This window comes from Glandiceps talaboti, chromosome 3, assembly GCF_964340395.1.
Source record: "Glandiceps talaboti chromosome 3, keGlaTala1.1, whole genome shotgun sequence".
Classification (NCBI taxonomy): domain Eukaryota; kingdom Metazoa; phylum Hemichordata; class Enteropneusta; family Spengelidae; genus Glandiceps; species Glandiceps talaboti.
This window is the reverse complement of record NC_135551.1, coordinates 20,903,958-20,917,410: the sequence shown is the minus strand read 5'-3', so window position 1 is coordinate 20,917,410 and position 13,453 is coordinate 20,903,958. Positions and strand designations below refer to the sequence as shown.

The 13,453-nt window shown below is 37.7% G+C and overlaps 1 protein-coding gene across 3 annotated transcripts in view; it reads left to right on the top strand.

The window, feature by feature from the left end:
* LOC144453981 (uncharacterized) overlaps nucleotides 1–13,453 on the top strand; it is a 93,148-nt gene that overhangs the window by 25,128 nt on the left and 54,567 nt on the right. For 2 of the 3 annotated variants that reach the window (XM_078145358.1, XM_078145361.1), the window contains exon 2: nucleotides 12,832–12,901. In XM_078145358.1, the coding sequence (XP_078001484.1) occupies nucleotides 12,832–12,901 (70 nt within the window). Of the gene's footprint in view, nucleotides 1–12,646; nucleotides 12,902–13,453 lie in introns of those variants that run through there. The other variant, XM_078145360.1, reaches the window with a different exon arrangement.

The following is a 13,453-nucleotide window of genomic DNA, read 5'->3' as shown; positions in this document are numbered from 1 at the left end:
ACTAACATTGTAACAACGACGGTTATTTCAGATCGTTATCTCAAATGATGCAAATGCTCTCCTCGTGATCATTTGTGGAAGTGTTCGTGTGGTTATAGAGAGAAAGGGGTGCCTTTGACGACTGTTAATGGGTGACAATTACGAACCATTCAGGTCACTAAAAATCTACAGGGTACTATCATAGCCTTTAATTATGTTCTTTGGTTTTGTCGAAATTTGATGTGACTGAATTTTTTACGGTCGACCTTTGTAAGTTCGGATCATTGCTTGTATTTGATACACAAACATGTGCACAGATAGACAACCAGTCAGTCAGGCAGGCAGACAGACAGACAGACAGATAGATAGACAGACTGAGCAGAAAGTACAGCAGTTATTTAAAATAGTTCTAATCAACTACGAAACAAATTTCGTTGAAGCTCAAGATAACGTTTTCTTGTCCACTTCGACCATTTACATGACATGCCTGTCTGCCTGCCTGTCTGCGTGCCTGTCTGCCTGCCTGTCTGTCTGCCTGCCTGTCTGTCTGTCTGTCTGTCTGTCTGTCTGTCTGTATAGTATATGGGGTTGGGGTGGTTGAGGGAGTAAACACAACGCCTGTTGAGTTGTATCATAGTATCAGCTGTGCAGTCTACATTCCTGGTACATTGCATTATATATGTGCATGACTGCTCCATTGGTTCGAAATTAATGACCCCTGTCTGACCTTCTCGATGTATTTACTGCAATATTAACGTTGCCATGGCCCCTAGAGCAACCTCGAGTGACTGAACTAGAACTGAGTTGCCCCCTGGCTATGTGCGGTTGGCATTATTGTTTTATTCGAAGAGAAGCAACCAAGGATAATTAATATCTGAAGTAACGGACATTGAACTTCAACCGTTATTTACACTACGTACACCAAGACACGTAGTCTGCTAATTAAAGTGGAACGCCATGCCACTCCAGGAAATAAGTATTTGACTTCTGGAGAGGTACACTGGATTAGATGAACATTGAATATTCGTGACTCTTAAATGATTATTTCCTTCAGATTAATTAGTCATGAATAAGCAAGAATTGTTCAACTAATAAATATTCATGTCCGCTAAAACCCACGAAGTAACTGTGTCCCATTAAAAAAACTGTGAAGAAGAGGTTCAATTTGGGGTTTCTTGGCAACCGAGATAAAGTTAAGTGATATGAAATCATGTAATGACTCTCCAACACCCATGGTTTGTGAAAATACATTTGTTTCCTGGAGTTACATTCCCTTTAAGAAAAAGTTCAACAAAATGTATTTCTGAACTGCATATAAGTGGTAGGTCATCGAACTTTGCACAAGCATTAACGTTTCACATACAGGTAAAACTCCCAATCATGAGCGTTTATGTTCTCACATTGCAAATACATTTCTATTGACTCTCAGGACCGCCAATGGATGAAAGAGGAGCAAGTTTCAACTCGGTATTTCTCGGTAATCACAAGTGCTGACTATAAGTGATATAAAATTATGAAATGACTCCTGTCACGAATAACTCTAAAATCAACATGACACACATATACTTCTTGTAGTTGGAAAAAGGGGAAAACAATTCTATCAATCAACACTGTTTACAGTAATCTAATCATACACAATCTCAAATTTTATTATTATTTTTTAAAATTTGGTTTGGCATAAAACTTCAAATTGTTTACCTCGGAACTGATTGAAAAGTGAATACCTATTATGAAGTATGGAGTGAAGTATCGAGAAAAGTCATTTGAAATTCAGAGCAACTCTAGTGAGTGCAATGAAGTGTATGTTTTCCGATGTGAGTATTAAGGATGGTTCGGTCTTCCCTTCATATCATCAAAGATACATGAGGTACTAATTATCGATATAAATCTGTGATTTCCAGAGAATATTGAGACAAAGTAATACGCATTTACCCTGCGGTTACACCTGCAGTTACCATGATGCAATCCATGGTTCAAAATTGAATGTTCCATTCGTATTAGAGACAAAAGTCAATTCACCGCATTTAAATATAGAGACTACGAGCAGCGCATTTCAAACATGATTTAGACTGCACCGACTGCACCGAGTACACTTTAGTACAGAGCATGTGGGTAAGAGACTGGTGGTTCTGACAAAGATTTATCTGCACTATATAGATAAATATCCATCGCAATCATTAGTATTTAGCGCATACTCAGCAAATGGTGTCATAGATTAGATTAGTTTTTTTTTGCCAACCTAATTACTTACCTAAGTAAGCATATTGTCGGATTTGTTATCCCCATCTGATTATACGGTGATAATGTAATTGATACTATAGTACGTGTATACACCAGGATATACATTATGTATAAATCCCCCTCTTTGTATCTACTCATTGGACCTACCTACCTGCCACACGTGCATGCATGCATGCCTCCCACCCTACATACATACATACATACACACACATACATACACACATACATACATACATACATACATACATACATACATACATACATACATGCATGCATGCATGCATGCATGCCTCCCACCCTACATACATATACATACATACATACATACATACATACATACATACATACATACATACATACATACATACATACACATACACCCCCACATACACACACACTCATTAATTAATTAATTAATTAATTAATTAATTCACGAAAACATGGTCTCATTCATTTTCCATAAATCATATGTGAACAATTATGGTCTACAAATATTAATGATTGTAAATTATGAATTTGGGTCTAGCGTTTGGTTGACTTCAACACAAACTTTCATGGTTGACTTCAACTCAAACTTACATGTAAGAAGAAGTAGCTCTATAATATTCAGACAAAAAGGTTTCAAAATATCATAAGTAATGTTGACGAGCATATCCTTGAAGATGAAAGTGACGTGGGTATATTCAAATAAGTTCAAACTATAGGTGCAAAGCATCAGTGATTTCATGTTAACAACTGCAATATACAATCATTTCATATCCGGAATGGAGAGCTTTGGTTTTCGATCCTGTCTAAATATCGACATCAAACTCTCTCAATTATCGATAGCATTGCCGCCAAGGTACAATGTAGCTTTGTACAATGGAAACCTATATAGAGCCTAAAAAGTAGGGCATGCAATCTAAATATAGGAATCCTATCAGAACGGATACTCTCAGTAATGAGTGTACGGTGTCAATAGTTTATCAGGCTATCTACTTGTTTCTATAGCGAGATGACACTATGTACGTGACTGGCTGACGACATTTACGGGTAAAGGTATAGGCTAATAATAGTAGTGCGGTGAATGAATATGTCCAAATTTTGGAAATTTATAACGCATGTAATCGGCAAATTTGTAAGGTTTCTTTTTTGCATTGTTAATTGCCTGCACATATATACCAAATATGGAATGAAAAGAGATCCGCCATAATTACAATTTAAAAATCAACATTTGCTAACGTTATTATTAGTAAACACAATGAAACTGTGCAGCAGCTGTTCACTTTAGTAGCTATTTTTTTTTCATTAAGTTTGTCAATTCTATCTTACGCCAAACTTTCTTGATATGGTTTAAATATGATAATTAGTTAAATTATATACCACATACCAACAAGAAAATATGGGATTTATGCCTTGACCCATCTACGTCACGACAACGCATGTCTATGTTATATTATATACGGTGTTCTTGAAAATTAAGTCAACGTCGAAATATCACTATTTTTCCTGATTTTCCATATCATATTTTCACAGGCTTCGGTGTAATTATATTATTCTTCCATGTTGTTCTTCATTCAACTGGAAAATACTTATGACCTAAGGGTCTTTGATTCGTTATGACAAGGTGCCTTAGGTCACTCGTGTATTTCATGGTTGAACGGAGAAAAACATCGGAGAATAATACTAGCCAGGCACTTCCTAGTGATTATAGTGCATATTTGATTTATATATGATGACTTATGTTTGGCGAACCAGGCCAAAACATACATTATTAGTAGGAAGAAAAAAAGCTGCTTAATACTGTCAGAAATATTAGAAAATACTGAATTATCGCACAATTTTCAGTGTTTTAGCAATATTAAATAAAACTGCACTGTTACAGGAATGCTTAGAAAACACACAATGGTGTCTCAGACAAACCATGGTATGTAAAACACTCTTAATGCCAAAGGCAAAGTTGGACAGCCAAGACCTGAGTACTTTTACTTCAAACCAGGGACGTGTAAATTAAACAAAACGTCCCTGTTCAAACGTACGACTATATCAACTACAGACGTTCTCCTTTTCTGTGATATGTACACCATGTATGATACATAGCTAACACAACTAATCATTGCACACCTTGATTACTATCTCACAAATAACATCGTAGCCTTCACCCATACACGACCTCCATATTCTAGTACTGCCTACACACGCATGCACACCCACAACTTGCTTGGTGCGATACTTATTAGTAAAATGAACAGAAACAACTAGAAAATAAACAGGGGTATCAATTTAATGAAGTGATGATAGTCGAGTGACAAGCTTGGAATTTACTTGTTACCAATTCGAGCTTCGCTACAACAATTTATTTCATTGTTAAAATCTATGAATCCCAATCAACTTGCACCCCCCCTCCCCCTCCTCCGCCTGTATAAATGGAGAATCTGGGATACAGTTTACTATTATCATTTTACAGCTCACCAGAGAGTTCAGGAATTATAAAGACCATATTGCAGTTATAGGTCCGTAGCAAGGAAATGTTAAGTTGTTGAAGTGCTTTGAGCTTTAGACCACCAAAAGAGTATATAATTTACATTGTTATTATCATAAATGTTCTTGGGGCTCTGCGCGCGACTCAATTTGGTGACTGGTACAGCAATGCTACAACTAATACGAGGAAGGGCGGTGACGTCATCTTCCAACCATGCCACATTGGATATATCCCTTGATGGTACGCTTTCGTTAGTTTGGTTCCTCTTTTAATACACTGTTTCTACGCACAGTGGCCGTAAGCAAATAACGACAATGATAATAAGTTACTAAACTGCACAAAAGCCATGTCTATATGGCGGTGAATAGCTTACATTCATATCTACCGCTATGGTATCAAATCGGTGGTACGTATCGTCAATTTACTTGTTTACGATTTGACCTATAATAGACTACAGTTGACTACGCATTCCTTGTAATCTAAGTTCTGTTTATGCCACACCTGGAGGAAACTTGTACCAGCAGCTTTAGACGTGATGACAACTGAAGGGGTTAATACCAAAAGGATATAACGCGTTCGCTACTTGTGCTTTTTCACTTTAAGACAATTGATGTCTTTAAAGTTTGGTTTCTGATTTACCAATGGTTTATTGCTTCTTCTCTGATCTCAGCGATATGTGTCCCAGATGAAGATAACATGGAAACTGCAACGTCATAATGGCCTATCACCAAAATAAATGCGTTTTCGGCATTTCTCTAAAAAAAAAATGCCATTTTCGCCATTATGTCCGTTTAGCACTACTCATAATCCCTCAAGTATCGAACAAAGTTTCATTTTATCAGCATAGCCTATACAATGCCATACCGACCTATCTCCTTCAACTTGTTCACAATGAAGTGTTTGATTAGTACTGTAGTCACGGTTCGTTGCTTCACCCGTGTGAACTGACATCGTGTGTTCACACTGTTTCTCATTTCACGATGGTCCATTAATGTTTAATCATTCTCCCCTGTCATTAAGTTGTCGGCAGTGTCATTATCTTGTAAATTGCCTCACCTTCAAATTCACTGTTATCTTTTTTTTTTAAATGATTAAGAATTATAATTTGTTGCTATAGTAATATCCTATCGATTGTCAACAATCAGATGAAATTCCTCAGCCACTTTCATCTAAATTGGATTGCTGTTGATACAGACTCAGATTCAAAAGAAAAAAATATGATTATTATCCGGTAGAAGACACACATGTACCATACAGATAAACCAGTAAAGTAGCGAAGAAGTACAGACACTATTAAAATCTATTATCCACTCACAGGCAAATATTCCAATGCAATTACATTGTAAAGTTGTCGGTGATAAATCAATTCGGATTAGATGCCATGAGGAGTAAGATCGAGATCTGAGATAGTACATGATATATCAGGTCTTCCTAGACACAATCATATAAGTAATAATATTATATATATATACAGGTACATGGTGTATCTCTCTCGGAACGATATCCTCCATGCTTTCACAAAGTGTGTAACCAGGGTTATAGAGTAGGCAGTTTGGAATCTGTAGTTGCAGAATTGAGTCCCGTCTCCGCTGTTTTTTTTTTCTGAATGGCTAAAGTCCGTGGGTAAGATTTGAACTACGACTGTACTGCCGTAGTCAACCCAGTTGTATAATTGGTAAGATAGAGATTGCAATGTGAATGTTTTAATCCGATGCTCTTATATAGGCTACAATGGACTGTATGCTCCCCAGGGAGTTGAGGAAGTATATAGATCCGTGCCAGGGGTAATTATTATTATTAGTTTATTTCAGCCAAAAAAATATCCATATACAGAATTAAATAAAAGCAGGGAAAAGAATAATATATACAATAGAGGAACTTAAAAAAATCCTCTTACACCAAACATTCCACAATGCACTCTGAGGCAAAATCATATTTGACTCAACAATTGAAACGATGGGACTACACGATAAATACAGTCTGTCTAAAAACCTGAGTCTTTTTCCTCAAACCTTTATCGAAAGTACGAATAGACAAACTGACAAACATTAAACTATCACTTTGTACACTTGAATAATTAACACCAGATAACGTTATTAAAAATCCTGAGAATAAGATTCCCGAGCAGTTTTAATATTAACCAAAAAGTTACTCCACAGATACTAACAATATCATAATGGCACATCACAGAAAACAAGTGACATTTAACGGAAAGGATCGAGATAGTCTTTCAGATCTGAGGTGATTAAAAGACCAAGAAATTTGTATATACTAACATAGCCAGCTAAATTTTCGTCCATTTAATTAAACAGAGACCTAGTGGAGTGGCCTTGCATTTGCTTGAATTAACATACACACGGTTTTTTTCTCTCTCATTGAAGAATATTGTACACATATTGCCATATTGGCCACAAGTATCAACTCGCACTTGTTGACCATATGCACCTGTTGAAAAAATAATCAAATCACAACAAATTCTTGGAAGCGATACAAGTATGACAAATCCTTAATTATAAAGGGCTTATTGACACCCCTCGCCAATAACTTGGGAAAGAGAATACTAGTATCGTGGCAGACAAAGTCAAATGCACGCTTTCGAAGCATCTACGAACGTTAAAGTTGCGACACTTATATAGTAACTCAAAATCTCCTGAAGCACACCAAGGTCTTTAGGCATTGGGACCAAAACAGTTGTCATTGACTGTTTAGGTACAAAACCATGTATTAAAATAGCAGTGAAACACATGGATAACAACAAAGAAACTCTAGACGGGGCATTCTTAAGATGTTTAGGCGTAATCCCATCAATACTAGAAGATGCACCTGTTTTAATAAGTCTTCACATATTTCATCTTGGCTCACACGCATGTCATCGCAGAATTGATTGTTTGGGATAACAGGTGTAAAGTCTTTGCCAGTTTTAGTCAAAATAGCCTCATATTGTTCTCTCCACATATTGTCAACATTTGAATCATCGGAGCACCCAACCACAGATGAAGGCGCTGGTGCTATATTTTTTACTTTTAGAAGCCTGCTTCCAGTAAGACTTCGGGTCATTATTTAGACTTATAGTTTGTGCTAGAGCATTTGCGTTTAGCTGATTTTCTGCCTGTCTACAGTGAGCAAACTGCCTTTTAAATTGCGCTAGAGATTTCCTCATCAATTCAAAGAACGGGCCGTATTTATGAGACCCATTTTCTCTCCAGATCAGGAAGTCTGTGGGAGCCTTCTCATGGTGATCCTTAACTAGTGTAATCCAACCCGGTATGGTGGTGTGTTTGTTGGAATTAGCGGAAGGTGGAACAGTCTTCTCTGCGGCAATCTTTAATGCAGATGCAGTGTCATTATAGAAACTGTTAATTTTTTCACTATGAATGTAACAGTTTGTGTCAGTACAAGTAAGTGAGTAAGTGCTTTGTTGGTAATATTCACCCTGGATAAAAGTTTGTCGAATAACGATGTATAGTTATTTAATAGGTGTTGAACTGTGGCTTTATTCCAGCAATGTTTAAAGATCGCATTTTGTTGAACCGAACTCAGCTTTGGTAGCAGATTTGTCTGAATTGAAATTATAACAGGAAAATGGTCAGATGAAATAGTGTCATACTTCACATTAATGGATTCAATAATCTTGTTAGTAGCTGTTGTACAGATAATATGATCAGCCAACTCTTAATAAAACAAGAGTTACTCAGATATGTTTAAGTGCTGGTTGGAAGACGATCAATGTCTGCAAGAAAAAAATTATCGTCCCTAATAAAGTTCTCTAATAATCCATATTCGTATTGGCCCTCCGTGGATCTGCATTAAAATCTCCGGTGATAAGGCAGCAACGTGTGTCTAGGTCACTGATAAGGTTCTGCAATAAGCCCAGTATAGGCTGGTATTCATCACTATCCGAGTTTGCAGTTGGTAGATATACATTTATAATCAGGCTTACCATTCAGCTTCCTACCTACACCGACAGATACGGCTTTCGTCTTGTATTAGAATAGGTGTAACACATTTAGATTTGTACGCCAAAGAATATTAACACCTCCAAAAGGCATGCATGTCGGTGAGAACACCCACTGAGGTAAACTCTTTGTGTAATCTCAGACCACTATATGGTGGTCTGAGGTGTAATCATAGTCCTTTCGTGTAGGGGTATTTGGTGTAATGTTGTAAGAACCGTCTTTTAGCATAGACCCTACACGTAGGGTCTATGCTTTAGTTTTAGCCAGTGCTCTAGAATAAATAAAATGTCACAGTATCCACGCAAATCCTTTACATCACACACAGAGGATTTTAGGCCCCTTACATTGTAGCTTGCAATATTAATACAGTTCATAATTATTTAATAGTACTAGTAGCAACAGGTGTCATCCTCCTTTTAGCCATTAGCTCAGATTTCGAAAGCTAGTACGGCTTTACAAGTAACCCTTCTGGCCATATTTTTAGACGGAGAATGTTGTTAATGTGGTTTTCATCCACATCAAAGATGAGTATGTATCAAAGAGTGTTTTTAGTGTGTACCTATCCCGAAATGTACCAGGACCACACACCTCATTAATAAAGCTCTTAATTTGATCAACTGAAGTATCTGGCATAAGTCGACTGATAAAAACACTTCTCAGCTTATTAGGTTGTTTTTCAGCCACCGTGAAATGGTGAGTAGAGTTTCCCTAACCTTGAACGATTTACCTAGGTTTTCGGGCACGATCTGATTGTATTATTACTTGTGATTTGTGCCTATTCTTCTTGACCGCAACTGACCATGTGTCGTTGTCCGTTGACTTCGACGTGTTGTTATCGCTACGTTTTTCACGGTCAAAATCGTTTGGAAGAGCTAAGGTATTCTCCCTTGAAGCTTGTTTGAACTACTTCCCGATCGCGATGGAATCTTTTACATGTATCCCATTCCAGAACGACCATGACTTGTTTCCATAGCAGCTTCATTTGCTTCAAGTTTGGCACTTTTCTGTTTCAGTGTCTGACGCATATCTCTAACCATCTTCTTAAGAAGTCCCACATAGCCAACATAGTCAATATGGGGGAAGACGATGGAGTTGCTGAGCAACAAACCTCTTCTGAGTTGATACTGGCAGGTTGGCGATACACGTGGTGGGCCACGGTCAAAAGCAATCTTAAAAAAAGGCACTTTTAGCTTCATCTGATTTAGTGACTTTCTCCATTGCAGCATGCGTCATGCCCGAGCTCAGTTTATTCAATAATAATATGAAGCACGCCAGTTCACAATTAACAAAGTTATCTTTTGTGGTTGGCATATCCATTGGTTGAATGGCCACTAAGACAGTTGTTGGTAGTAGTAGTAGTAGTAGTAGTAGTAGTAGTAGTAGTAGTAGTATAACCAAACCGCTTTTTATTATATTTTAGACAAAGATGCAAATCTCCTTGACATACTGTTACCCGTGGCGAGAGAGTTTCACAGTCCTGGCAACGTATACGTAGTCGTAGGCACATCTCATAAGTTGCTACGTAACTCGAACTGACCTTTACATTAATACTAGCCTTCAACGATAATGTCGACGATGTCAAGGCGATTCAAAACCAGGTATTATCAGCGACAGAAATATCTTCCTGAGTGTTCACTATCAATAGTTCAGTAGCCGTGAAAAGAACCTCGGAGCATTCACAAACACCTTGTTGAACACTGTTAGTGAGTAGACATCGAATTGACTCAAAATTTGACAAAATATTTGACAAACAATTCAGGAGACTTTGACTTATGGATGAACCATGGGCAATATGCTAAATATCCTTATAATTGCACAACGCTTTGAACACAGATTGGGAAAGCACTATGCAAAATACCAAACATTATTACTATCACTCTTCTTCCGTTTGAAGAATAAGGTTTTATAACTCATATAAATAGATCGCGGACAATAAATGCTGCACAGACTGTCATCACTAACACCAGCATTTGCAAAGTGACACAACAGACGTGTAACTAGTAATCTTGTTTTAGATTTTACAATTAAGATGTGTTACATAGCAAATATAGCAAACCCATATTTTGTCAAGAAAACGATACTCTCAAAATGTTTGTACATCCGATGTTGTAGCACAAGTAACGCACATGCTCTCTCTCTCTCTCTCTCTCTGTCTGTCTCACTGTCTCTGTCTGTCTGTCTGTCTGTCTGTCTGTCTCTGTCTCTCTGTCTCTCTCTCTCTCTCTCTCTCTCTCTCTCTCTCAACAATATTATGTCGATTAGGGTGGAACGACTCATGTACGAGGCATCTTACCGACTACTGTACAGACACCGTTCGTGCTCGTAGTTGGGCTCGATGCTCTGGATGGACAAGTTCGTGACCAATCAATAAATTCACACTTTGGAATCATGCGATCGAAGAATTTGAATAAACTCAGTATTCTGCAAAAGTTACTCTCAATGAAAAAACGTAGTGTATATCGAATAAAGCCTAGTATGTCAGACCAAATCAAGAAAAAAAACGAAGAAACAAGAACCGACAATTTGTGAGATGAAATCTATAAGGTTTCCTGACATGCACGTCAAACATTTCTTGTCGATTTGGGTCAATTTGTAAACCGGCAATTTAAAAAAAAAAATGTGTCTCTGCAAAGACTAATAATGTTTCATATCTGATAAATCAAAGCTATAGTAGTTGCCAATTTTGACATGATGTGTATTAATACTGTTTACATCGTCTGCTGGCTTACTCCTTTTGTTGCCGGCCTCTTTTACGGCATCGTCAAAAAACGTGCTCGATGCGTTAGCAGAAGTATGTGCTCTAGCTGCGAGAATGAAAGTTTCGGGTGATTTTTTTAAACAAACATCTAATGGAGAGACCGTAGTTGTTGCGGCTAGAGTTACTTTAGATCTGATGACATGTTTAACTGGTGTCTAATACATGCAAAACACAACATCAGGTCAGAGAGACTAACCCAACAAGAAGATTGAAATTTAATCATTTCTTGAAGTTTCATGTTACTCGTATAGACTGTAGTAATATTTGAAAATATGTGCGTGTGATGCACAGTCAGTAAAGACTAGTATGAGAGAATTATATTGTGCTGTAGACGGATAGTGGGAAGGTCATTGAGGAGAGATCAGAAAGACTGAATTAAATTCAACCAAAACTGAAACTTATCCGATCAATACTTTCACAACATTCGCGATAACATAAAGAGCCTCATTATCATTGTCGTCATCGTCACCATCATCATCATCACTACAACCACTACAACCACCACCACCACCACCACCACCAGCAACAACAACAACAACAACAACAACAACAACACTACCACCATCATTATCATCATCATCATCATCATCATCATCATCATCATCATCATCATCATCATCATCATCATCACCACCACCACCACCACCATCATCATCATCATCATCATCATCATCGTCGTCGTCGTCGTTACATCAACCAAAACACCAGGACATTGACGACTGATCGAATACGCAGCAGTATTATGACTATTGATTAGATTAAAAAAAAGAAAATTGAAAACGTCTAACATATATAATTTTTCATATGGCCTAATGGAATAGTAAAACCCCTCCTGGCTGCTGCGCTGCATATAACGGTGTTCACTGAAGATTGTAAGAAATGAGGTGTAACGATAGAAAAATGACATCAATATATAATCAAATATAGTGATAGTATTTTAATGCACATGGGCTTTACTCAGTTTTTTTCGCCTCTAGAAATCGTATAACAAGTCAACTGATACTATTTGGTATGAACTCTAAGACCGGAAGGTGCGACTTTCAAGTAACGGGGTGTCACTTATATCTCCAATGAGATTGACTATTTGTTGGCTCATCCATCGTCTGCTTACTTCAACATAATTAAAATGTAAAGAAATGACGCCTAGGCCCATGTTTAGTAAACGTTCAAGCGTGTATGGTATGCACGTAATTTACCAGCGCCGCCCACACTATATTGCAGTTCACCACTGAATCACACTCATCATCGCCCACCAGCAAGAAGTGGTATCTACCGCTTTGTGTTACCGCTTGTACAAACGTTCAGAGCGATGAACAAATCTGTTTGAGCAAAGTTCAAAGTAATATGTTTTGAGCTTGCTCGGTTGGTTATATATAAACAACTGTGCAACCGACCGTCGCTGGCATTAAACGCCTCGGTGTTCTTTCGTCAAATAGGTCCAGTGGTAGGAACGGGGTAGTGGCGAGGCCTTCTATCAACGTAAAGCCGTGTTTTGCAGCCACCATGGTAAGTAAAATAATACATTCTCGCCATATGATATTACGAGACATTGTTTTCATTTTGTAATCATATTACCATCGGGACGGGGTTTCCTCACCCCGTTTCCGCGTATCTTGTTTTGTGACAGATTTTTTATATACCGAGCGAGGAGATCTTCTTCAACATGAACGAATTGTAATTTTCATGTCGGCAAAAAAAATGTTAAGAAGCGTGTAAAGCGACATGAGCAACACCAATTTTACAAGACATACTTTTGGTGGTGTTTATGTAATCGTATATTCAACCCCGGTCTTTGAAATGTTCTCTGTCAGTGTCGTGTTTGAGTTCTGTATTTCACAGTGTCTGCATTATAGGTTGATGTGACAAGGTTTACGATGGGGTTAATGAACTAAACTATCGTGACTAACCACTCACCTGGATCCAAATACGTCATTAAGATAACCTTACAGGTATTTGTTGATAGGGGAATATCGTACTATCTACGCCCCATTTTTTTCGGGCGACAAGGGGGTGTCTCATATATGTCCTTCTTTCTGGTAATAACAAGTTTCATATTAC